The sequence below is a fragment of the Monodelphis domestica genome, chromosome 4 (genome assembly GCF_027887165.1).
Source record: "Monodelphis domestica isolate mMonDom1 chromosome 4, mMonDom1.pri, whole genome shotgun sequence".
Taxonomy (NCBI): Eukaryota; Metazoa; Chordata; class Mammalia; order Didelphimorphia; family Didelphidae; genus Monodelphis; species Monodelphis domestica.
In genome coordinates this window covers 379,679,691-379,705,757 of record NC_077230.1, presented here as the reverse complement: position 1 = coordinate 379,705,757, position 26,067 = coordinate 379,679,691, and the positions used below count along the sequence as shown (strand labels likewise).

The 26,067-nt window shown below is 48.7% G+C and overlaps 1 protein-coding gene across 4 annotated transcripts in view; it reads left to right on the top strand.

Annotated features, from left to right (window-relative positions):
- The window catches only part of RPS6KA1 (ribosomal protein S6 kinase A1), a 63,807-nt gene extending 38,156 nt beyond the window's left edge, over positions 1-25,651 (top strand). For 3 of the 4 annotated variants that reach the window (XM_056795479.1, XM_056795478.1, XM_056795476.1), the window contains 15 exons: positions 1,013-1,050; positions 1,171-1,313; positions 2,687-2,757; positions 5,569-5,657; positions 7,130-7,194; positions 8,173-8,275; positions 9,838-9,968; positions 11,763-11,888; positions 12,330-12,419; positions 14,123-14,281; positions 20,244-20,405; positions 20,982-21,058; positions 22,607-22,724; positions 24,063-24,200; positions 24,758-25,651. In XM_056795479.1, coding sequence (XP_056651457.1) covers positions 1,013-1,050; positions 1,171-1,313; positions 2,687-2,757; positions 5,569-5,657; positions 7,130-7,194; positions 8,173-8,275; positions 9,838-9,968; positions 11,763-11,888; positions 12,330-12,419; positions 14,123-14,281; positions 20,244-20,405; positions 20,982-21,058; positions 22,607-22,724; positions 24,063-24,200; positions 24,758-24,880 — 1,633 coding nt within the window. In that variant the 3' untranslated portion in view covers positions 24,881-25,651. Of the gene's footprint in view, positions 1-1,012; positions 1,051-1,170; positions 1,314-2,686; positions 2,758-5,568; positions 5,658-7,129; positions 7,195-8,172; positions 8,276-9,837; positions 9,969-11,762; positions 11,889-12,329; positions 12,420-14,122; positions 14,282-20,243; positions 20,406-20,981; positions 21,059-22,606; positions 22,725-24,062 lie in introns of all 4 variants that reach the window. The other variant, XM_056795477.1, reaches the window with a different exon arrangement.
- The last annotated feature ends 416 nt before the right edge of the window (positions 25,652-26,067 follow it).

The window sequence follows — 26,067 nt, the reverse complement described above, 5'->3', positions numbered from 1 at the left end:
AATCATTATATCTCGTAAGGTAACTAACTGGGCAAAAAAGGCCCAGAGGACCACGATTGAGAACTGAAAGGGACCTCTGAGGCTGATTAGTATATAGTTGGAAATTCTTGAACCCCTAAAAATGACATTACCCAAAATTCCTTTCTGTATTACCCAGAATTCTTTTCCCCTTCCCTGCCCTTCTGTTTGCGTGATTGGTTGTTAGCTGTAACTCCTCCCTCACTCTCTTTCTCTCATGACCTGAGTTGAGTTAGGTGTAAGTTTTATTTTAGTTATTAATAAAACTTTAAAAATATATAGTTATTGAATATTAATTTTAAAACCCACATTATTCTAACCCCCTCATTTTACAGTGAGGAAACTGAGCCTTAGAGAGCTGAAATTATTTGCCTATGGTCACACAGAGTAAGAATTGGGTAGAGGTGAGATTTGAACCTAAGTCCTATGCTAACCTCCTCAGAGGAATATATCTGACTTGGGAATTAAGGAAGAGCAGCAATTTTGGATACAGGAAGCGCAGAGGAACCCAGCAGCTAGCTCCTTCCCTTTGGAAGAGTAGAGCGGAAGTGCCTGGTGGTGGAAAGTGACTGAAGATCTTGTTGGGCTCCTGTGGGCCCAGGGTCCCACAGCTAGGAAGTGTCTGGACGCAGATTTGAACCCAGGACCTCCTCTCTCTAGACCTGACTCAATCTACTGAGCCACCCAGTTGCCCCTCAAAGGAACATTTTTATTTAAAATTTTACCCCCCTCCCCCATGATTACTTGATTCATGTTGTCTCCCTCTCCCCTCCTGGAGTTGTCATGCAATTCCACTGGTTTATACACGTATTTCAAAGTTACATTAAAAAAAATTTTTAGATGGTTTCTGAGATCTCTTCTAGCAGGAGATCTGTGATGCTGCAGCTTATAGCTGGAGGGTGGGAGAAGGGACCACAGCTGGTAGAATCCAAGGTTCCTGCCTCTTCTGGTACTGACTTGCCCTCCTCCTCCTCTCCTTCGCCCACCCCTACAGCATCCTTTTGGATGAAGAAGGTCACATTAAGCTCACAGGTGAGTGGCGCCAATCTTGGCCCCGTCTGGGAATGCCTCTCAGGGATGAGTGATGGGAGGGTTTCTCTGGGTCTCAGGGGACAGAGGTCAGCTCAGCTCTCCTGCCTCTCCTGGCTGCAGATTTTGGCCTGAGCAAGGAGGCCATCGACCATGAGAAGAAAGCCTATTCCTTCTGTGGGACGGTGGAGTACATGGCTCCTGAGGTCGTCAACCGCCAGGGCCACACGCACAGTGCCGACTGGTGGTCCTACGGGGTGCTGATGGTGAGAGCGCTGGGCAAGGGGACGCCCTCATAGAATGTGGGGAACGGAAGGGGCTGCAGAGCATCACCTGATAAAGCTGGGAGGACCCTTAATGTTCCCCGGGCTTAGGGATGCCAAACCCCTGCCAGATCCCCGAGGGCAGATGGAATATTTTGATTTGATTTCTTTAATTATAAAATTCTATATAAATTGATTTATACAGCGTTGCTAGGGATGTTTACACAGGAATTAGACACTTCCTAGCTAGGTGACCCTGGGCAGGTCATTTAAACTCAATTGCCTAGACTTGATGGCTCTTTTGCCTTGGAACCCATATTTAGTGTCAATTCTAAGACAGGAGGTAGGGGTTTTAGGAAAATCCAGTTAATCTCTTTATTTTATTTCTTTAGAATTTATTTCCCTTGGTTCCCTTATTGATGAGGGATATGGGAAGGATTATCAAATGCCAAGGGGCATCAGCACAGAAAAATATTGGGAAGCCTCCCGTTTTGTTTTTTTTTATTAAGGTTCTTTGTAGGGCATCATTCCTATGAGAACAGGGACCGCAAGGTGTCTCAGTGGAAGGAGAGCCAGGCCTAGAGATGGGAGGTCCTGGGTTTAAATGTGGCCTCAAACACTTCCTAGCCGTGTGACCCTGGACAAGTCACTTGACCCCCATTGCCTAGCCCTTACGCTCTTCTGCCTTGGAACCAATACGCAATATTGATTCCAGGATGGAAGGTAAGGGTTAAAAACAAACAAACAAACCACTAACCAACAGATTAGCCAAATCCAACCGTGTATGCCTTGTTTTGCACCCAGAATCTCAGTCCCCCCTTTAACTCCTCCCCATCATAAATGAAAGGAAGGAGATGCATTTTCTCATCTCAAAACTGCCTCCCTTTAAAAAGGAGAAAAATGAGGGTCCAAGAACTCTGGGAACTTTGCTGAGGTCAAACAAGTTGGAGGCAAAGAAAGACATGGATTGTGTCCACAGCTGTCCTGGGTCATCCCACCGGGCAGCACTGGTGCTGCCATCTAGTGGGAGCTGAGTCTGGCCTAGGGTCGGACAGCAAGGAAGCAGGGGGAAGCTGGAGGCTTGCCAGCCCCAGGCTGGAGATCCCTGGAGCGCTCCAGACCTGTTTTGTGGCTGTCCGGAATGGGGTGGAATGGGGCGGAAGGGCAGAAGCTGGTGAGAAGCAGAAACCTGAGCCCTCCTGGGGCACTGGGCCCAGAGGCCTGGCATGGAAGGGGCAGTGGGGGGCTCTGGGGGAGGACCACTGAGGAGGGAAAGAAAGAATGTCTTCAATCTGGGGAATGACCAGGGTGGGTGGATGTGAAGGTGGGAACCCAGGGTCGGGCACCAGCCTGAATGTGTCTTTTGTTCTCCACAGTTTGAGATGTTAACGGGCTCCCTGCCCTTCCAGGGGAAAGACCGGAAGGAGACCATGACTCTGATTCTCAAGTGAGCATCCCCAGGGGCTGTAAACTGAATGAGCTGGGAACAGCTTTGGAAAGAGGTGCTCAGAGCTGGGAGGGCATTAGGACATGGAATGTAGGCACAGAAAGTCAGATCCCAGTGGACCCTTAGAACCCTGAAGGTCAGAGCTGGGAGGGACCTTAGAACAGAGAATGTCAGAGCTGGGAGAGAGCTTAGAACAGAGAATGTCAGAGCTGGGAGAGACCTTAGAACAGAGAATGTCAGAGCTGGGAGAGACCTTAGAACAGAGAATGTCAGAGCTGGGAGAGACCTTAGAACAGAGAATGTCAGAGCTGGGAGAGACCTTAGAACAGAGAATGTCAGAGCTGGGAGAGACCTTAGAACAGAGAATGTCAGAGCTGGGAGAGACCTTAGAACAGAGAATGTCAGAGCTGGGAGAGATTCTAGAACTGAGAATGTCAGAACTGGGAGAGACCTTAGAACAGAGAATGTCAGAGCTAGGAGAGATTCTAGAACAGAGAATGCCAGAGCTGGGAGAGACCTTAGAACAGAGAGTGTCAGAGCTGGGAGAGAGCTTAGAACAGAGAATGTCAGACCTGGAAGAGACCTTAGAACAGAGAATGTCAGAGCTGGGAGAGAGCTTAGAACAGAGAATGTCAGAGCTAGGAGAGATTCTAGAACAGAGAATGCCAGAGCTGGGAGAGACCTTAGAACAGAGAATGTCAGAGCTGGGAGAGAGCTTAGAACAGAGAATGTCAGAGCTGGGAGAGACCTTAGAACAGAGAGTGTCAGAGCTGGGAGAGAGCTTAGAACAGAGAATGTCAGACCTGGAAGAGACCTTAGAACAGAGAATGTCAGAGCTGGGAGAGAGCTTAGAACAGAGAATGTCAGACCTGGGAGAGACCTTAGAACAGAGACTGTCAGACCTGGGAGAGACCTTAGAACAGAGAGTGTCAGAGCTGGGAGAGACCTTAGAACAGAGACTGTCAGAGCTGGGAGAGACCTTAGAACAGAGAATGTCAGAGCTGGGAGAGACCTTAGAACAGAGAATGCCAGAGCTGGGAGAGACCTTAGAACAGAGAATGTCAGAGCTGGGAGAGATCTTAGAACAGAGAATGTCAGAGCTGGGAGAGACCTTAGAACAGGGAATGTCAGAGCTGGGAGGGACCTTAGAACAGAGAATGTCAGAGCTGGGAGAGACCTTAGAACAGAGAATGTCAGAGCTGGGAGAGACCTTAGAACAGAGAATGTCAGAGCTGGGAGAGACCTTAGAACAGAGAATGTCAGAGCTGGGAGAGATCTTAGAACAGAGAATGTCAGAGCTGGGAGAGAGCTTAGAACAGAGACTGTCAGAGCTGGGAGAGACCTTAGAACAGAGAATGTCAGAGCTGGGAGAGACCTTAGAACAGAGACTGTCAGAGCTGGGAGAGACCTTAGAACAGAGAATGTCAGAGCTGGGAGAGACCTTAGAACAGAGAATGTCAGAGCTGGGAGAGACCTTAGAACAGAATGTCAGAGCTGGGAGAGACCTTAGAACAGAGAATGTCAGAGCTGGGAGAGACCTTAGAACAGAGACTGTCAGAGCTGGGAGAGACCTTAGAACAGAGAATGTCAGAGCTGGGAGAGACCTTAGAACAGAGAATGTCAGAGCTGGGAGGGACCTTAGAACAGAATGTCAGAGCTGGGAGAGACCTTAGAACAGAGAGTGTCAGAGCTGGGAGAGACCTTAGAACAGAGAATGTCAGAGCTGGGAGAGACCTTAGAACAGAGACTGTCAGAGCTGGGAGAGACCTTAGAACAGAGAATGTCAGAGCTGGGAGAGACCTTAGAACAGAGAATGTCAGAGCTGGGAGGGACCTTAGAACAGAATGTCAGAGCTGGGAGAGACCTTAGAACAGAGAGTGTCAGAGCTGGGAGAGATCTTAGAACAGAGAATGTCAGATCTGGGAGAGACCTTAGAACAGAGAATGTCAGAGCTGGGAGAGAGCTTAGAACAGAGAATGTCAGAGCTGGGAGGGAGCTTAGAACAGAGAATGTCAGAGCTGGGAGAGACCTTAGAACAGAGAATGTCAGAGCTGGGAGGGACCTTAGAACAGAGAATGTCAGAGCTGGGAGAGACCTTAGAACAGAGAATGTCAGAGCTGGGAGGGACCTTAGAACAGAGAATGTCAGAGCTGGGAGGGAGCTTAGAACAGAGAATGTCAGAGCTGGGAGAGACCTTAGAACAGAGAATGTCAGAGCTGGGAGAGACCTTAGAACAGAGAATGTCAGAGCTGGGAGGGACCTTAGAACAGAGAATGTCAGAGCTAGGAGAGACCTTAGAACAGAGAATGTCAGAATGTAATTTCTTTATACATTTTTGTGTGTGTGTGTGGGGGGGTGGTGGTGGTATTATTTCACCTTTTCTTATATTGAAAAAACTCTGGTATCAACTTGGCAAAAAAAGAGATCTTAAAACAGAGCTTTAAAGCTGGGAAGCGCCTTAGAAACAGGTCAACACAGAATGTTAGACCTAGAAGGGAATTTTATAGGTTACCAAGTCTGCCCTTTTCTTTATAGTAACTAGAGAGGTAGTAACATTCCAGATCCATGAGTGTGTCTCATGACTCCCTGTCCAGCACCCTGTCCCCTAAGCCTGGCTGCTCCATCTCCCATCCCTTCCATCTCTCCTTTCTCTTCCTCTTTGTGGGTCCCAGCGTCCTCCCCCACACGCCTCCTGGTGTCAGAGATGGCCCAGAGGACTAGTAAGCGAAGGACCTGGGGCATGGGAAGCCCAGGCTGGCTGGGACAGGGACAGGGGACTCCTCCTGATGATCCTCGTTATTTTCTTCTCAGGGCAAAGCTGGGCATGCCCCAGTTTCTGAGCACCGAAGCACAAAGCCTCCTTCGAGCCCTGTTCAAGAGGAATCCTGCCAACAGGCTGGGTAATGTCCCGTCCCTGAGGGCCAGTGGAGGGGAGGGTGCTGTGCAGCTGTGGGGAGAGAGGTCCTGAGCAGGCCAGGCCAGGTCAAAGCCCCGCCTCTCCCTAGCCTCCAAGCTGAGGCTGAAAGGCAGGCATTGTCCTCTGTGCCAGGAGAAGACAATGGCAGTCACAGGAAGGCAGTCACGGTTCTTGGATGGCCATCGACATGCCTGGAGTTTAATTCACTGGCAGTGGGGATTGTGGCGCAGGATCATCCCCACTCCCTCCATGTCCTAGATATCTAGAATCAGAATGTCAGTGCTGGTGGAGGCCTTTGAAATAAATAATAATAATAATAATAATAATAATAATAATAATAATAATAATGACAGTAAGGCTGGTCCCTGGACCATTTCAATCTGAACTCTATAAAAAATCATGAGAAGAATGAAGCAAATGGCATGTTAGATGGTACCTTAGGGGTTTGCAAAGCACTTTCCCTACCAGCCCCAAGAAGGGAAGGGGTGCTATCATTGTCCCCATTTTATAGTTAAAGGAACTGAGGTTCAGAGAAGCTAATTGACTTGCCAAGAGGCACACAATAAGGCAACATCTTGAGACATGATTCGAACCCAGGCTCTCCTGATTCCATGTCCATTATTCTGTCTGTGAGGTCACACTCCCTAGTCTGGCCCTCTTGTTTGCCAGCTGAGTCTGTAGAAGCCACAGGAAAGGGAAATGACTTACTCAGGCTTATTTCATTAGGAAGTAACAGAACTGGGATTTAAACTCCACTCTTTTGATGACCAAATCTCAGGGATTTTTCTACTCTACCAAATTCAACTCTTGTCTAGGGCCACAGAGTGGCTGGAATAGACACTGTCTCCTGGCAGCTAGTTGGCTTAATGGACAGAGAGCCAGATCTGGAGTTAGGAGGACTTGGGTTCAAATCTAGCCTTAGATACTTCTTAGCTATGTGATCCTGGGCAAGTCACTTAACTCCACTTGCCTAGCCCTTGCAATTCTTCTGTTTTAGAAAAGATTCTGAGATAGAAGGTGAGAGAGATAGAGACAGACAGACAGACAGGCAGAGATAGAAAGAGACAGAGGCAGAGACAGAGAGAAGAAAAGATAGTCTCACCAAGATCAGATAAGGCCCAGATCAAACTACTTACCATCTCTGAGTTGGGGGGAGGGAAGGAGATGGTTTGGATCTTATAATTTTGGAAAATATATGTTGAAAATTATTATTACATGTGACTGGGAAAATAAAATATCTTTGAATTATGAAAATAGTAGCCAGAGTGATGAGAGCAAAGAGGAGAGACTCCTTGGACAGTAAGCCCAGATCAGCGAATGTCAGGACTTGCCAGAACTCATGTAGCCTTTGGGGGGCCAGGCAGGCTTACCTCTGTGCCACGGCAAGGACATCAGCTAAGAATTAAGAAGATCAAATGCTCCTGGGTAATCAGAGTAACGGTGCTGATATTTCAGGCTCTGGCACTGATGGGGCCGAAGAGATTAAGAGGCACGTCTTCTACTCTACCATAGACTGGAACGTGAGTTGTTCTCCCTGGTCTCCATGTCCCCCACTTTACCTTCCCTGGACAGCCCAAGGAAAATTGGGGGGAATGTAGGGGCAGGAAGTAAGAAAGATTTCTGAGTAAGGTCCCTGGAGGGCTCTGAGTGCCTCCCCAAATGCCTTCCCTCAATTCTCACCCTCCCACCATCGACAGATTTAAAGCCATTTCCTCTTGGACCGCTTCTTGCCCTCTTTATCCAAGAGTCTGGGGAGCCTTGGTGGGGGAGGTTCTGGGGGAAAAAGCCATGGTTGTCACAACTGGCAACCCCAGCTTGGCTTAGGACTTCCTCCCTCTCATAATAGGGGTCCTAGAGCTCAGAGGAAGGGCTAGAAGAGGAGACTGGGAGTGGGTTTTAGTAGCCCCTGAGATCCTGCCTTACTCTGGGTCAGGGTGAAGGTGGATGGAGCAAACAGAGTGGAAGATGGCCCCAGGGAGCTCTGGCCCTTGGCAGCCCAGAGGCTGGGGATTTGGCATCCACCTAGTCAGAGGATGGTGCCACAGGAGGCTGGCCTCTGTGACCTGTCTAGGTCATTCTCCTTTTCCTCCAAGCTACAGAATCACAGTCCTGTTAGAGTGAGGTGGGAAGCCTCCAGAGGGCTTTGAGCCATATGACCCCAGATTTAAAATTGGAAGGGACTTTAGTGACTCTCTGGAGTACCTCCCTCACTTTACAGAAGGGGAAACTGAGGCTCAGCATCATTTTTTTTTTCCACTGCTCTGCAGAGCTCACTCTTCTGGCCATTAGACAGCACCTGTTGAGGTGTTAGGAAGAGATCATGCCTCCTGGTCCATTTGGGACCAATGGATAGGAGCCAGTCCCCTGGCCTCTCTGGAGCTGCCAAGTCATTTCCCCCTTTCCTCTGAGGGCAGGGAGACAGGGCAGTCCTCCTTTCCTTTGGTTTGGGAGGAGGGGGATGACCAGGGCCACCTGTGAAACTGGGACTGTGTTTCCAGAAACTATTTCGGCGTGAGATCAAACCCCCCTTCAAGCCTGCCGTCGCCCAACCTGACGACACCTTCTACTTCGACACAGAGTTCACTTCCCGAACACCCAAAGGTAGGTATTTCACATGACATTGGTGGATCAATACGTAGCTACTAGCTGCCAGGCTACAGTGGCCCAAAGACAACCATGAAACGGCCCTTACCTACAAGGAGATTACATTCTGTTGGAGGAGAATGGAGCCCTTGTCCACATAGTTATATACAAAACATAGAGGAGAGATACGAACAAGGGGCATCTACAAAGGCCTCGTGGAGAGGTTCTGGACCCTGGAAGGGAGAGGGAAGGGGAAGGAGGTGAGAGCTAGACCCCAGCCCATGGCAGAGCTTCTGGGATGAGAGGAACCCCTGAGCAAGGCCACATCGCATATGTTAGTCTGTTTTTAAGAGATGGAGAAAGACCTAGAGAGGGCAGAAGGCACCAGTCCCTGTAGTCAGATGGCCTGGGTTAGAATCCCACCTCTAACACTTAATAACTATGTAACTTGGTCAAGTCACTGAAGGCCTCACTTTCCTCACTTGTAAAATGAAGGGGTCAGGCCAGATGGCTCCTCTTAGCTCTAAATCGACGATCTTCTGACATTTATTAACTGTGTGATCCTGAGCAAATCATTTAATTTCTCCCTGATTCCGTTTCCTCATCTGTAAATTGAAGGGTAGGGGGCAGCAAGGTAGCTTAGTGGATTGAGAGCCAGGTCTAGAGATGAGAGGTCCTAGGTTCAAATATGGCCTCAGACACTTCCCAGCTGTGTGACCCTGGGCAAGTCACTTGACCTCCATTGATTAGCCCTTACCAGTCTTCTGCCTTGCAGCAGAAATATTAACTCCAGGACGGAAGGTAAGGGTTTAAAAAAAAAAGGAAATAGATAGGAAATTTAACAGGGCAGTAATGAAATTATTCTATTTGTGCTCCCATCAGGACTTCTTTCTTTTGTGCATTAAAATTTTTTTAATTAATGTTTTCTTTTTTTAATCTTAAAACGTTTATTAAAACATTTTTTAAAATCTTAAAATGTTTTACGGCCCTTTAAAAAAAACATGGAGTTCACATCCCAGTGGCTCCTCTCTTCACTCCATCCCACCCCACATAGAACCCTCTCTGGTCTCAGAGTCCAGTTAAGCCAAATAAACCAGCTCTGGTTTGTCCATATCAGATCATGTATACCTCATTCTACACCTGTATTCCACCACCTTTTGATGAGAGGTGGGTACCATGCTTCACCACAAGTGTTCCAAAGTCACAGTTCCCCAGCCTCAGGTCTGCACCTTGGTTGGGGTTGTTCTATGCTAGTAGGAAGGGCAGAATCCGTGAGGCTTTTCAGGTACAAAGCATTTTCTTCACATTCATTTAATCCTCACAATTATCTTCTGACAAATATTATCCCCATTTTCTAGTTTTAAAGAAACACACTTAGAGATGTTATATAACTTGTCCAGGGTCACATAGCTCATAAATGGTAAAACTGGGGCTTAATTCCTCTCTTCTGTGATTCTGTGTTACCTCTCTGGGCCCGGGGGTCTATGCAGTTTGGTCCCACAGAGGAGAGGAGAAGAAGCATCTGGCCTCCAGTCTGTAGCGTTGGGTGTTGGGGTGTTGAGCATTCCCTTCTTTCTCAGACTCCCCAGGCATTCCCCCCAGTGCTGGGGCCCACCAGCTCTTCCGAGGCTTCAGCTTCGTGGCTACTGGCTTGATGGAAGATGATGGCAAGGTCCGGGCCCCACAGGCGCCACTGCACTCGGTGGTCCAGGTATGGGAAAGATGGAATCTTTGCACTTGGTCTCTAAAGACCAGGGCTGGATGGGAGCAGCTGCTTGGTCCTGGTCCCCAGGGTGGTTGGGCCAGAGCAAAGCCAGACCTCTTTGCTAGGGGGCCCACCTAGAATGTAAGAGGCATCAGGGCCTCCCCAGGTGAGCACCATCACTTCTAGGGCAGGTATCTGGAAGACACCTGAGAGGTTGTCAAGTGGTACAATGCATACCTGAACAGGAGAGATGTTGGGCCTGAAGAACTGGCCTTGGGGTTGGGCAACCTGCATTCAAGGCCCATTTCTGACATCTATTGGTTGTGTGACTTTGGGCAAGTCACAGAGAAGATGGGGCAGCTAGGTGACTCAATGGACAGAATGTCTGGCCTGGAATCAGGAAGACCTGGCCTTAGACAGTTCCTAGCTGTATGACCTTGGGCAAGGCACTTAACCCCGATCACCTACCCATTACCCCTCTTCTGTCTTAGAGTTGTTATTAAACTATTAAAGGTTTAAGGGGAAAAACAAGTCATGGAGAAGATGCCAAAGGAGTTTCCTCCTCTCAGAATTCCACGTACTAACAAAATCACAGTAAACAAGAGACCCAACAAATGGTCAACCAGTCGTTGCTTAAATACCACCACTGGGGGAGAACTCACTACCTCCACAGAGGCAGCCCATTCCACTTTTAGACCCTGTCAAGAGTTAGTTCTTAACTGTTATGAATGAAATCAAAGATAAACTGAGGCACGGAGTTCCATGCATGATCAATTTGTTGACAAAGGCAGATTTACCAATAAATCTCTTATTTATTGACTTAGCCCCCTCAAAACATCTAAGACCCCAAATGAAGGGGACAGCTCTCTTTGACAATCCCAAAGGAGGCCCGTCCATATTAGAAGGCAGCCTCAAAGATAGGGGAAATTGTACAGTTGATTATAAAAGCTTGTAGCATCATAGACATGAGGAATAATGTGATAGGCTGGAAATTGGAAATGGGGCAGCCAGTAACAAGTCCTCTTTCCATTCTGGTGCTAAGAAATGTTCATTGTTTGCATCCACCTACAAGGACAGGTTAGCAAGAATGGACCAGATTCCCTGGCGTCCACCTGCATCCTTCAAGGATAGCAATTTCCTTGAGGCAAGAATAGAACAGTGATAGCAGAAGAACTGAATGTCTCAACTTAACTCAGAGACAAATGAAATGTGGCTTAAAGGTCAGAATGAAATCAGTAACCAAATAGATTGGATTTTCCCAGAATTCTTCCTTTGTTCTGAGTAAAATCTATCCAGATTTTACTCATTATTCAATCATATCTCTATCGGACCTTGTATTATTCAGTCACGTCATACCTATTTTAGTCACTCAGAGGCTCACAATTCCTCTGAGGTAGACAGGGTAAGGATTATTTTCCCCATTTGACAGGTGAGGAAACTGAGGTCACCCAGGGAGTGAGTAGTAGAAGTAGGACCAAAACCCAATCCCATGACTCCTGGTTCATTGGACTTTCTGCTGTAACATTCCCTTGGCTAGCAGTCACCCCTAGATGAGAAGGCACCATGCTGATGGCAGCTCCTACCTTTTGGCACCTGCCTTGAACACTTAGAGCCTAACTTAGCACTTTCTTCCCTGGGGATGTTTCCATGTTCTTGAATAGGAATCCCTGGGACCATTGACACTAGAGAGCCCTCCTTGCTCTCCCTTCTCCTTCCTGCCCTGTAGGATGAGCATCGAGGGGGAAAGACTGGGGGGACCACTTCCTGAAACTTTTTCCTTCTCTCCTCCATGTCCCCCAGCAACTTCACGGGAAGAGTTTGGTTTTCAGTGATGGCTACGTAGTGAAGGAAACCATTGGAGTTGGCTCCTACTCCGTGTGTAGGCGCTGTATCCACAAGGCCACCAACATGGAGTATGCAGTCAAGGTGGGGCTCCCCCTTCTCCCAATCTCCCTGGGCTGGGGTTACCCAGCCCAGGATGAGTACAGCCATGGGCAAAGGGCCAGGGGCTGGGACCAAGGACTTTGTTCGTTAGCCCTGGGATTGGCTCCTCCATTAAAAGCGCCAGTTTACATGTATAACACAGTTTGAATTGCTTTGCCAGCTCTGGAATGGGGGAAGGGAGGGAGGGAGGGAGATAATTTGCATCATAAAACTTCAGAAAACTTATGTGGAAATTTATTACATGTAATTGGTCAGATAAATAAATAAATTATAAAAAAGCGCCATCCCCTGAGGTGCAGGCTCAGCACCCCAGGGTCCACATGAACTTGTATCTTTGACCCTCTCCTCCCCCATCACACCTCTCCTAGTAGCCTGTCTTCCATCCCCATCTCCTCCCATTCTCCCCTCTTTCTTTGTCCCCAGGTCATCGACAAGAGCAAGAGGGACCCCACAGAGGAGATAGAGATCCTTCTTCGCTATGGCCAACACCCCAATATCATCACCCTGAAAGATGTAAGTAGTAAGGGAAGGAAGCGACAAACTGGGGGAAAAGAGACCCCAGAGCAGGGAGGGGTGGGTACCTGTGGGCAGGGGCAGAGCTGCAGCAGGACCCCACTTCCTGCATTGGCTTGATTTGGTAAAGATTTCTCTTTAAGTCATGGTCTCCATTTTACAGATGAGGAAATTGAGGCCCTAAGAGGCAGTGATATGTCCATAGTTAAACAGTCTCAGTGATGAAAAGTAGACCTGACGTATGAACCCAGGTCACCAGGCTACCAGCCTTGGGCCCTTTCCCCACAGGGTTACGTGGCCTGCCTTTGAACAGGGTGAAAGGCATAATGGCAATGGATCCTTATGTATGCCCAACATCCATCTGTTATCTAAATCTACCTCTTTCCGTTCCTAATGTTGTGTTTAGTCATTCATTCAGTCATGCCTGATGCTTCATGACCCCATTGGGAGTTTTCTTGGCAAAGTTACTGGAGTGGTTTGCCATTTCCAGCTCAATTGAAAGATGAGGAAACTGAGGTAAACAGGGTGAAATGATTTGCCCAGATATTTGAACCCAGGACTCTAGGCTTGGCTCTCTATCCATAGCTGCCCCTGTTCAATCATTTTTTTGTTTAAACCCTTACCTTCCATCTTGGAGTCAATACTGTGTATGGGTTCCAAGGCAGAAGAGTGGTAAGGGCTAGGCAATGGGGGTATCTGAGGCTAGATTTGAATCCAGGACCTCCCATTTCTAGGCCTGGCTCTCAATCCACCGAGCTATCCAGCTTCCCCCTCAATCATTTTTTAATGGACTGGAGGTACCAGAGGTTCAAAGACCAAAATGAAACAACAACCCCATCCCTTGGCCCTCCCCTAAATGAGCTTACACCATTGTTGGGTCTAAGAATACAACCGTACAACCTCTTCAGCCTGTCAATTAAAAAGAATTCATCTGATTTTTATTGACAGGGTAGAGGCTGGGATTGGCTCTCACTGGTCATGGGAATTCCTAGCTGAGGAGCTTCCCTCCACCATTGTAGGCCAGTCAGTATTGGCTGGCTGGCTGGCTCTCTCCTTACTTTCTGTCCTAGTTGATAACTCTAAGGCCAGGGCCAGGGCTAGGCAAACAGGGTTAAGTGACTTACCCAGGCTCACATAGCTAGGAAGTATCTGAGGCTAGGTTGGAACCCAGGACCTCGCATCTGTATGCCTGGCTCTCAATGCACTCTCAATCTCAAGTCACTCATTTTATGGGAGAAACGGAGGCCCAGAATAGTTAGATAACTTGCTTAAAGTCAAATCAATAATAAAAGGCTTTGAAGTGGGGAGTGGAACCTGGATCAGCTGCCTTCAGAGCTGGGGCTATCCCACATTACCCAAACATGGAGAAGAGTGAGGGTCACACAACAAAGAACAAAGAAGTGTTCACTTCCCCGGGGCTCAGTTTCCCCCTTTCTTAAAAAAAGTTAATTAATTAAAAAGGAGTTAGACTAGATGGTCTCCCAGCTCTAAACCTGAAATCCTGTGTGTCTGGGGACTCAAGTCATTCACACCTCAGCCAGGCAAGCCCTTCAGTTGTGGTCCTTCCCTGGGTGTCAGTTTCCTCAATGACCTCAGAGTTCTGGCGTGAGTCCCATGATCCTTTGCTCTGTGCACCTTCAGGGACCGGCTTGTCTTCCCACCAACCTGAGAGTAGCCATATGTCTTCCTCTTCCTTCCCTCAGGTGTATGACGATGGCAAATATGTGTACCTGGTGACCGAGCTGATGCGGGGTGGGGAGCTCCTGGACAAGATCCTTCGGCAGAAGTTCTTCTCGGAGCGTGAGGCAAGCTCCGTGCTACACACCATCTGCCGGACCATGGAGTACCTGCACTCCCAAGGGGTTAGTTAACACTTCCTTCCTCCCTTCCTCCTTTCCTTCCTTCCTTCCTTCCTTCCTTCCTTCCTTCCTTCCTTCCTTCCTTCCTTCCTTCCTTCCTTCCTTCCTTCCTTCCTTCCTTCCTTCCTTCGTTCCTTCATTCCTTCCTTCCTTCCTTCTTTCCTTCCTTCCTTCCTTCCTTCCTTCCTTCCTTCCTTCCTTCCTTCCTTCCTTCCTTCCTTCCTTCCTTCCTTCGTTCCTTCCTTCCTTCCTTCCTTCCTTCCTTCCTTCCTTTCTTCCTTCCTTCCTTCCTTCCTCCCTTCCTCCTTTCCTTCCTTCCTTCCTTCCTCCCTTCCTCTTTTCCTCCTTCTTTTCCTTCCTTCCTTCCTTCCTTCCTCCCTTCCTTTTCTTCCTTCCTCCCTTCTTCCCTCTCTCCCTTCCATTTAAACCCTGACCTTCAGTCTTAGAATCAATACTGTTTATTGGTTCCAAGGCAGAAAAGTGAGAAAGGCTAGGTAATGGGGGTTAAGTGACTTGCCCAGGGTCAAACAGCTAGGAAGTATCTGAGGCCTGTTTGAACCCAGGACTTCTCATCTCTAGGTCCGGCTTTCAGCTCAATTTCATTTGTATCATGGAGGGGAGAGGATTTTCTTAAGCTCTTTCCAGCCCTAGATTCTATGGGTGGGATGAATTTAAATACAAGAGATGGGGCAAGGTGGGGGAACATGGGAGTAGTCAGAGCGAGAGGGTACCTCAGAATAGGGTCCTGTAGGGGTTAAAATTAGGAGCTTGACAAAGATAGGAAAACGGTTTAACAAATTTTTGTTTTAATTGAGAAAAGATAGTAAAGACAGAAAGACAGGAAAGAAAGAGATTGAACTATCTATCCTAGTACTACCTAAAAACTACCTAAATCTTATATCAACCTCTAAACTACCTAAAAACTGTCATTTTGAGAGAGTCTCACTAATAAGTCTTGTGCCTAGCTAGCCAGGCTGAACCTACACACTATTTTTGTATGTATGTAGGTATATACTAACTCACTAAACAAGGGACAGCTAGCAGCCCACAGGCTTGCCTTTATCTCTCACTATCCAACTATCATTCTTACATCACTTCCTCTCAGAGAGCAGTTTCTATTTCCTTTCACGGTGGGCTGGTCTCCATGGTAACAGAACCTCTTCTCTTTGGGTCTGGCTCTCTGTCCACTGAACCAGCAGTTAAATTAGAGCAAGGGATTAAGAATTCCCTTAAGTGTCACTTTGACATCATTCATAGTTTACAGGTTTAAAGTTAGAAGGCACCTTAAAGACTGTTTTAGACCAACACCCACCTTTTACAGATAAGAAAACTGAGGTCTAGGAAGTTAAATGACTTGTCCAAGGTCACACAGCTAGTAAATGGCAGAACCAGAATTGCCCTCATTTCCTCGACTCCTGATATAGCATGCTTTTCCCTTTACCGTTATCCCTCTCTGCTGGTAGTGGGGAGCCATTGAAGGTTTCTAAGCAGGAGGGGTGATGGTGATCCCAGTGGTGTGTTGAGTCCCTGGACTGATCTTTCTCTTTAGGAGGGAATTGGAGGCAGCTATTAGAAGGGAGGCTGCCAGATGCCAGGGGAAGAGGCAGGGCCAGATTTGAAGGACCTGTGGATTGGGTCAAATACTCACCAAGAGCATGACCCAGACATCTAGAGTTCCTGTGCTCTCTCTGCAGCTCCAATCCTAGTTCCTTCAACCAGCTGTGATTCCCAACCTCCAGCCCCCCTCGCCCCCCTTAAAGACTCCCCCTCCTCTGGCTCGTTTAAGCTGGTCAGCAATCTCTCTAAAATGCAGCACTCAGGGGGCAGCTGGGTAGCTCTGTGGATGGACAATCAGGCCTAGAAATGGGAAGTCCTGGGTTCAAAACTGACCTCAGACACTTCCTAGGCAAGTCACTTGACCCCCATTGCCTAGCCTTTACCACTCTTCTGCCTTGGAACCAATACACAATATTGATTCTAAAACAGAAGGTAAGGAAAGCTTGGAGAAGAGGCCTGAGCTTTCAAGCAGGCCGTGGAGACCAAGGGCCGCTCGTGGCTCAGTGGACGCAGCACCCAGCCTGCAGGCAGGAGGACTCGACCTCCCGAGTTCAGATCTGGCCTCAGACACTTCCTAGCTATGTGACGGTGGTCAGGTCACTTAGTCTTAGCTGCCCCAGTGTCTCATCTATAAAATGAGCAGGAGAAGGAAATGGCAAACCACTCTGCCGAGAAAACCCCAAACGGGGTCACGAAGAGTCAGACTTGAGTAAGATGAGTGAACCGCAGAGACCTTTTGTGAATGTCAGAGCATCAGCATGGGAGTCAAAGGGCTCCTCTCAGGAAGGGCACCTCCAGGCTGGGAGAGCCCTCTTAGACTTGATTCAGACACCGCCAGCTCCTGTCTTTCCAAAACGGCCCACAAAAATGGAGATCCAGAACGATCTCTGTAGCCTGGAACCCGCGGCTATTAGGATTTAGAGCTGAAAGGGATCGTTAGAGATCTAGAGGGCCACTATCTGCCGCCCCCTCATTTTACAAAAGGAAGGAACTGAAGCCTGGAAAACTAAAGAGACTTGTCTGAAATCACCGGGGTAATCGGCAGAACCAGGGATGGAAACCAGGTGCCAAATTTCCCAGAATCCTCTCTGGCCTGACCCTACAAGGTGAAATCTGCTTCTACACTGAAGTTAATACAAGTGCAGGTTGAGGGAAGCTAGACGATCTGGAGTTCCAAGGTGTTTGTAAGCTTAATATGGGTGAGATGGTAGTTTAAAAAAAAAATCTAACCCACTCTTAGGCTCTATTAAGAAGAGTCAGTGGAGGGCAGCTGGGTAGCTCAGTGGATGGAGAGTCAGGCCTAGAGACGGGAAGTCCTAGGTTCAAATCTGACCTCAGACACTTCCCAGCTGTGTGACCCTGGGCAAGTCACTTGTCTAGCCCTGACCACCCCTCTGCCTTGGAGCCAATACACAGTATTGACTCCAAGATGGAAGGTCAGGGTTTTTTAAAAATAAATTATTTAATAAAAAAAAAAAAGAAGAGTCAGTGTCCAGAGCTCTAGTCACACCATATCTGGTGAGTATTCTGTACTCAGCTCTGAACACTTAATTTTATTTTATTTTTACTTATTTATTTATTCTTTTATTGATATCTTTTATCTCATTCCTTTTATTACTTTTTCAATTCTATATAGAAATTACTTTTTAAAACTATTTGAGTGCTACATTTTAGAGAGAATGCTGACCAGCTTAAATGAGCCAGAGGAGGGGGAACCGTTAAGCAGATCGAGGGGGCTGGAGATTGGGATCACAACTGGTTGAAGGAACTGGGAGCACAGGACACTCAGGCTGATCCTGATCCTCAAGTATCTGAAAGGCTATTTTGTTGGAAAGAATTTGTTCTATGTTAAGAAAGCAATAAGAGGAGCAGCTGGGTGGCTCTGTGGATTGAAAGCAAGAGCCAGGAGGTCCTGGATTCAAATCTGGCTTCATACATCATAGCTGTGTGACCCTGGGCAAGTCACTTGACCCCCTTGCTTAGCCTTTCTCACTCTTCTGCCTTGAAACCAATACATAGTAGACTCCAAGATGGAAGGTGAGGGTTTAAAAACAAAAAGAAGGAAGTAAAAGAAAGCAATAAGAGATAAGGCTGGATAGTCAAGATCAGTCCTCAGATCCCAGACCAAGTGGTTAGCTTTGTTTGGGGAAAGCTTGCTTTCCTTCACCCCAGAGGGCACAGGGAGAAGCAGCAACATAGAACTCGCAGATTTGGGGCTTGGATGAGGACACTTTTTTAATGGCTGTACTTTCCCAAAGGAGCATCGACTGCCTCAGGAGGCAGGGGTGTCTCTGTCTCTCTGTCTGGAAACAGCTCAGTGGATGGAACACTGGACTCTTGAGTCAGAAAGACCTGAGACCAAATTGAGCCTCAAATGCTTCCCAGCTATGTGAATCTCAACAAGTCACTTCACTTCTGTTTGCCTCAGTTTCTTCATCTATAAAATGGGGATGATAATAACACTTACATCCAAGGTTATCATCAAGATCAAATGAGATACTAATTGTAAAGTACTTAGCACAGGGCCAAGCACAGAGTAGTGGCACCTGAGTATAACCCATCCTCCCTCCCTCCCTCCCTTCCCTCCTCACTCCCTTCCTCTTTCCCTCCCTCTTTCCTTCGTTCCCTCCTTCCCTCCCTCTTTCCTTCCTCCCTCCCTCCCTTCCTTCCTTCTTTCCTTCCTGCCCTCCTTTCCTTCCTGCCTTCTTTTCTTCCTTCTTCCTTCTTTCCTTCCTGCCCTTCTTTCCTTCCTTCCTTCCTTCTTCCTCTCCCTCCTTCCTTCCTTCCTCCCTCCCTCCCTCCCTTCACTCCCTCCCTTCCTTTCGTCTTTCCTTCCTGCCTTCCTTCCTTTCCTTCCTGTCTTCTTTTCTTCTTCCTTCCTTCTTCCTTCCCTCCCTTCCTTCCTTGAAGAGGACAGGCTAAATGACCTCTGATATGCTGTAATTTGATGAGTCCCTATTCATCTTCAAGTAGACACTTCTTCAGATTTGCCTCTCTTTCCCCTCCTCATCTATTATGTTTCCCCCTTCTCAAAGGAGATATAAAAATGGTCCTTGGCGGTAGTCCCCACTAGCTCCACAGATGCCCAGGTTTATTCTTGCTAAAGGAGGCTGGTGGTGCTTTCCTTTGATCCAGGCAATCATCAGGTATGGTTCTAGGATCATAGAATTTCAAGTTGAGAATTGAGACCTTAGAGACCTGTCCTTTAAATGGGAAACTATAACCCAGAGTCTGCCCATGATCATCCAGGCTGTGTGTAGCAGAAATGGAGACTGCAAAGGTAGATGAGTCCCAGGTTGGGGAAGACGTTAAATGCCAGGCAGAGGATTCCATGTCACCCCAGAGGTAATAGGGAGCAATGGAAGATACTTGAGAGTGGAGTAATGTGATCAGATCTGTTTTAGGAAAACCAGTTTGCCAGTTTAGAAAGGGAAAAGGATCTGCTGAGGTTGCTTTTTTAAAAATTCCATTTTATTTTCAGGTTCAAATTTTCTCCTTCTGCCCCTCCCTCACTCATTGAGAAGACAAGAAAAATAAAAGTCCATTACAAATATGTAAAGATACGTAAAAAAGTCTACATTAGCCAGATTACCCTGCCAAAAAAAAAAGAAAAAGAAAAATAGTAGAAGAAAATATACTTCGATCTGTACTGAGTATCAACTCTGTTTCATCGTGAATTCTTTTTTTTAAATTATAAAAATTCTTACCTTCCATCTAAGAAGCAGTGTTGAATATTGGTTCCAAGGCAAGAGAGTACCAGATTTTTCCAAAACCATCCCCCTTCATCATCTTTTTTCCCCCTTTTTTTCCCCACTTCTTAGCTATGTGGCCCTGGACCAGTCATTTAACCCCCATTGTCTAGCTCTTTCCACTCTTCTGTCTTGGAACCAATACATAGTATTGATTCTAAGGCAGAAGGTAAGGGTTAAAGAAGAAAAAAGAATTGGAACCCAGGACCTCCCACCTCTAGGCCTGGCTCTCAATCCACTGAGCCTTCCCCCTCCCCTTCATCATTTCTTACAGCTCAGTAGTATTCTCCCAAAGCTTGTTCAGCCATTCCCCCATTGGCGAGCCTCCCCTCAGTTCCCAATTCTTTGCTACCACAAAAAGAGCTGCTATAAAGACTTTTGAACATATGGATCCTTTGGCTTTTTCTCTGATCTCTTTCGGGGCCCAGTGGTCTGAGTGGGGGGGGGCAGGATCTACAGTTTAATGGCTTTGGGGCTCATCTCTCTGGGTCTCTCTCCTATGTCCCTACTTCTCTGTTACCAGATATTTACTGGGTGCCCCCCCTTTCTCAGACTGCACTTTTTTCCGCCCCCCAAATAGCTGGCCCCTGGATGCTTTGTCTCTTTCCCCTGTCCCAGCTATCCAGAGGCTGACCTCAGGGTCCTCCTGTGTCCCCCAGGTGGTGCACAGAGACCTGAAACCCAGCAACATCCTGTATGTGGACGAGTCCGGGAACCCCGAAAGCATCCGAATCTGTGACTTCGGCTTTGCCAAGCAGCTTCGAGCAGAGAATGGGCTCCTCATGACGCCCTGCTATACTGCTAACTTTGTGGCCCCAGAGGTGAGCAGAGTCCCTTCCCTTCCCTCCTGCCCTGGGGGTTACCCACCAGGAGGGGAGGCCTTGAGTCCTGGGTTCGAGGTGAGGCTGGCCTCTGCCCCCCTTTTTGTCCCTTCCTCTGGAACTCTCCATAGTAAACCGGTGCCTACCCAGGAAATGACTCTGGATACAGGGTGCATTTGCTTCTTGTTTCTTTCAAATGGGTGTTTTTATTAAGCCGGAAGATACGTTCTGCGGAAGCACCCGGCCTTCATTTTCCGAGTCACTGTTTGCCCTTCAAAAGCGGGGACCGCTTAAACTTTATCTTTGTACCCCGGGACCTGGCACGGCACTTAAAATTGAATGGAACTGGACTGTTTTCTCATCTGTAGAATGTGCGGTCCAGTCGGTTTTAGTGTGTCCAATTCTCTGGGACCCCATTTGAAGTTTTCTTGGTAAAGATCCTGGAGGGGTTGGCCATTGCCTTCTCCGGCTCATTTTTACACATGAGCAAACGGAGGCCCCCGGGGTTTGCCCAGCGTCACACACACACATGTGTATATCATCAGGAATCACTTACGAACCTGACTTCTCGCTCAGGTCCTAAGGCGCCAGGGGTACGACGAAGGCTGCGACATCTGGAGCCTGGGCATCCTCCTCTACACCATGCTGGCTGGGTGAGCGCCTTCCCCTGGATTCCCTCCCACCACCCCGAGGGGCCCAGCATCTCCTCCCAGCCCACTTCCCCCAAACGACCCCCCAAAGCCGCGGCGTGATGCCCGGTCCACGCCAAGCCCAGCCTGCCCTCCGCTCGCCTCCGTTCTCTCGCTGTAGACTTGTGTCTCAGCCTTCAGGGAGACGCTGCTGCTTCAGCCCAGGCCCCCGGAGATGTGGGGGAGGGAGCCCGAGCCTTGGTCCACCAGCATTTATTAAACTCCTACTGTATACCGGACACTCTGCTAAGAGCCAGGGATCGAAGACAAAGGGGATACCCAACATGCCCTGAGGAACTTAGGTCCAAATGTTTAGATACAAGTGTATGTGTAAACACACACACACTGTCCCCAAAGTCTGAGGGCAGTTGTAAATTTTAATAGCTTAAGTGTTTTAATAGCATATACTATATATGTAGTTATCATATGTAAATATTATGCTTCAATAATATGATTATATATATATAGCTTGAATAGCTTATACTGTATATAGATATTAAGGTTTAATAATATAGATCATATGTGTATATATCATATAAATATTAAGCTTTTAATAGCTTATACTACATAGAGATATTAAGATTTAATAGTATATACTCTATATGTATATATCATATGTAAATATTAAGCCTTACTAGCTATGCTATAAATGTAAATATTAAGCTTAAAATTGCCCTCAGACTTTGGGGATTATGTGTGTGTGCGTAAACATATGTACATGAGGGACACAATATATACAAAATGACTATAAGGGAGGTGGGAGGGAAGGCAAGTTCTTTCATCCTCAAAACCTGCCCCCTCCCCTCTAATGAGATTATTCTCAAGATTCCTCCCTAGGGGGTGCTAGGTGGCACCAGGGATTGAGAGCCAGACCTGGAGATGGGAGGTGCTGGGTTCAAATCCGGCCTCAGACCGGTCTTAGCTGTGGGACCCTGGGCAAGTCACTTAACCTCAGTTGCCTCGCCCTTACTGCTCTTCTGCCTTGGAAATGATATGTAGGATCTACTCAGTATCAATTCTAAGACAGATGGTAAAAGTTTTAAAAAGTGATACCTGTACCCACACCCCTGCCTCTGACCAGACTGGCTGGGTGACCCTGGGGAAGTCACTTATATTTTCAATACCCGGGGAGGGTCTTTAAGACTAAGCTGCAGGTGGCTGCCCAGCTGTGATCCATATGATCATGCTTTTCCCTTCTCAGAGTGTGTGTGCTGCCTTCTTTGCCGCCTCCTCCTCTAGCTGATGCCCAAAGCTGCTGTCTCTGGACTGTCAGGCAGTGACTCTTCCCTCCCCGCTTCTCTGGACATCCATATCCTCCCCTCCTGCCTTGAGCCACCCCTCAGCTCTGCCCCAGCCTCTGGGAGCCAGATCCACCTGCCAGCTCATCCCAGCAGGGCTGGCCTCCAGGTTCAGGGGCCTTCTCTGCCCAGACCACAAGGGTCTTAGGATCTCCTGTTCTAGACAGAAACAAGGCACAGGAGGATGAGAATTGTGCTGGCTTTTCCCCCCCAGATACACTCCCTTTGCAAATGGCCCCAGTGATACCCCAGAGGAGATCCTGACCCGGATCGGAGGAGGAAAATTCACTCTCAGTGGTGGAAACTGGGATACAATTTCAGAGACAGCCAAGGTAAGCTGTGGGGCACTAAGCAGCAATCCCGTATGGAGGAGGAAAGGCACCAAGCCATGGGTTATCAGTTGAAAAGTGTTCATTGAGGGCAGCTGGGTGGCTCAGTAGATTGAGAGAGATGGGGGGGACCTGGGTTCAAATAGAACCTCAGGTACTCCCTAGATATGAGACCCTGGGCAAGTCACTTATACTTTCAGTGCCCTAGGTAGGTGTTTTCTAACCCTCATTGCCTAGTCCTTACCTGTCTTCTACCTTGGAATCAATACATAGTATTGATTCTAAGATGGAAGGTAGGGGAAGAGGGAGAAAGAAGAGGGAGAGAGAGAGACATGAGAGAGGGAGAAAGAGAGAGAGGAGGGGGGGAAAGAGAGAGACAGAGAGAGAGGAGAGGAGAAGAGAGAGAGACAGAGGGAGAAAGGGAGAGGGGGGAGGGAGAGAGAGAGAGGGAGGGAGAGAGAGAGAGAGAGAGAGAGAGAGAGAGGGAGGGAGAGAGAGAGAGAGGAAGGGAGAGAGAGGGGGTGGGGAGGAAGAGAGAGAGGGAGGGAGAGAGAGAGAGAGAGAGAGGAGAGAGGGAGAGAGAGAGGAGAGGAAGAGAGAGACAGAGAGAGAGAGAGAGAAGGACAGAGAGAGAGAGAGAGAGAGAGAGAGAGAGAGGGAGGGAGAGGGAGAGAGGGAGAGGGAGAGAGAGACAGAGGGAGAAAGAGAGAGAGGGAGGGAGGGAGAAAGAGAGAGGAGGAAGAAAAGAGAGGAGAGGGGGAGAGAGAGGAGAAAAGGAAAGACAAATAGAAGGAAGGAAGGGAGAGAAGGAAGAAAGGATAGAGAGAAGGAAAAAGGAAGGAGGAAAAGAAGAAAGGAAGGAAGGGCATTTATTAAGCATTACCAGTGCCAAGCATAGCACCAAGCACTGGAGATCCAGAGAAAGGCAAAGGCGGATCCTTTCACTCAGAAGACTCCCATTCTAATGGTTGAAACAACATGTAAATAATCAGGCTCATACAAAATGCAATGGAGCCAGTGGAAGGCTGCCTCAGAACAGAAGGCGCTAGTAGCAGGGTGTGTTTAGGAGGAGAAGTGAGCCTCCCAATGCCTCATCTCTCCCATCACAGGGAGAAGCCCAAATTCCCATTTCTTCCCGCTCCCACCCCAGCCCCACTTCCTTCCAGGGCTGCCCTGAACAGCAGCAGCTGCCCCTGGGATGGGGAGAGTTTCCAAGTCATTCATTCCTTGTTCCCAAAAGAGCCTGAGTGCCTCGAGTCCCTGACAGTCCCGCGTGCAGCCCTGGCCGTGGGCTCTGGGCTTTCTCTGCTCATGCCACGTCTTCCTCCTTCTGCCCTCCAGGATCTGGTGTCCAAGATGCTGCACGTGGACCCCCACCGGCGCCTGACTGCCAAGCAGGTCCTCCAGCATCCGTGGGTCACTCAGAAGGACAAGCTGCCCCAGAGCCAGCTGTCCCATCAGGACGTGCAGCTGGTCAAGGTAAGTGCAGACGCCGCCTGCTCCCTGGCCTCTGCGGGCTTTGGGGCTGGGCCCGTGATGTCGCTGAAGCTACCACCCATTTTCCCATTCAATCCGGCTTCCCCCCGGTGCCCTGCCTGGATGGCACCAAAGCTGGCACGATCAGCACGGGGAACTCCTTCCACAAGCCGACTAGCTCTCCGGCCCTCCAGGGAAAGCCCCGCCACAGGGCAGGTTAGCGTTTTCTTCACAACTTAGCCTTTTTTTTAAATCTATTTTTATGTGTTTTTGACTCCCTGTCTAGTACCATGCCAGGCTCATCGAATGTTTAATAAGTTTAAAAGAATCTATTTTATTTATCCCACTTACATGGGGAATAAATGTTTTTTAAAATGTCGAGCTCCAAATTCTTCCCCTCTCTTCACTCCTTGAGAAGGCAAGCGATCTAATGGTGGGCCCTTGCTTGACCGGAAGCCCTGGAGGGGGGCTCCGCTTCCTTTCTGCGGGTCCCCGCTTGGCGCTTGGGCATGGATCGGGGGATCGGGGTCACCTTCTCCTGCTCCCTCCCACCCTTTCAGGGCGCCATGGCTGCCACCTACTCCGCCCTGAGCAGTTCCAAGCCCACCCCCCAGCTCAAGCCAATCGAGTCCTCGATCTTGGCCCAGCGACGGGTGAAGAAGCTGCCGTCCACCACGCTGTGAAGGGTCCGGGGAGCACGCCGGAGGCCGAAGGGCCGCGCCGTCACTAGACTCTGCACGTGGCGCTCCACCTGCCTGCACGGGGACCCGGGAGCTCCCGGAAAGCAGCCCACCACCACGGCTCCGTGGGAGGACAGACGAGGGGTTTGCAAAGTGCCTTCCTGCTCCCGAAGCACGGCCCATCCTTGGCAGGAGCGTTCCTGACTCCAATCCATCCCTGGACAAGCAAGGCGGGCAGGGGGCGGGCGGCGCTTTCCAGGAGCTCTTTGGAAGGAGACGCTGACTACAGACAAAGGGAGGGCCGCTTCCTCTCCGAAGGGGTTCCGTCTGCCTCCAGGGGAAGTTGGAGCGCGGGATGCCTGTCTTTGGTGCTCCCTGGACGCCCTCTCGCCCAGGCCCTTTGTCCAGCAGTACGTGGATTCTTTCTCCCGGATCCTCTCGGGCCTCGCTTCGAGCCAGAGCACTGAGCGGCCCTCTGCGGCCAGCGGAGCCGGAAGCAGCCCAGGAACAATCAGAGCGCAGGCTCGCGCCCTCCCCCGCCTGGCCAGGGGCTTGGGGTCAGGAAGCACTTTCTGAATGACTTGAGACTCCCCACTGGACAGCACTCCTTGGAGCCAAACATAGTTTTTTGAGAGTATGTTGGGCTTAGGGAAGGAGAGAGAGGGAGAGAGTTTGGGGCTCATCTTTGTCTTTGTTTTTTTAAATTGATTCCTTGGCTGGTTACTCAGGGTTCGTCTGTCTGTAAGCTTTCTAATAAACTTATTGCTGAGTTGAGAGCATCCCTCTCTGACGCTTCCTCCCCCGACTCCACGAACGAGGCCCGGCCCTGCTCGGGGGTCGGGGGTCGGCATCTTCCTTCTCCCAACAAGCACAGTTTTGGAATTCCCTGCCAGAGATGGTGACGGGTGGCTCAGTGGATGGAGAGCCAGGCCTAGAGATGGGGGGTTCAAATCTGGCCTCAGACACTTCCCAGCTGTGTGACCCTGGGCAAGTCACTTAACCCCAGTTTGTCTAGCCCTTAGCACTCTTCTGCCTTGAAACCAATACACAGTATTGATTCCAAGATGGAAGGTGAGAGTTTGCATTTTTTTTAATTAAAAAAAATTAAAAAGCAACAGTTTGGATTACAGTATTCTAGAAGGCAAGAGATCTGGGCTTACAGCCATGAATAAATTACCCAGCAAAACTAA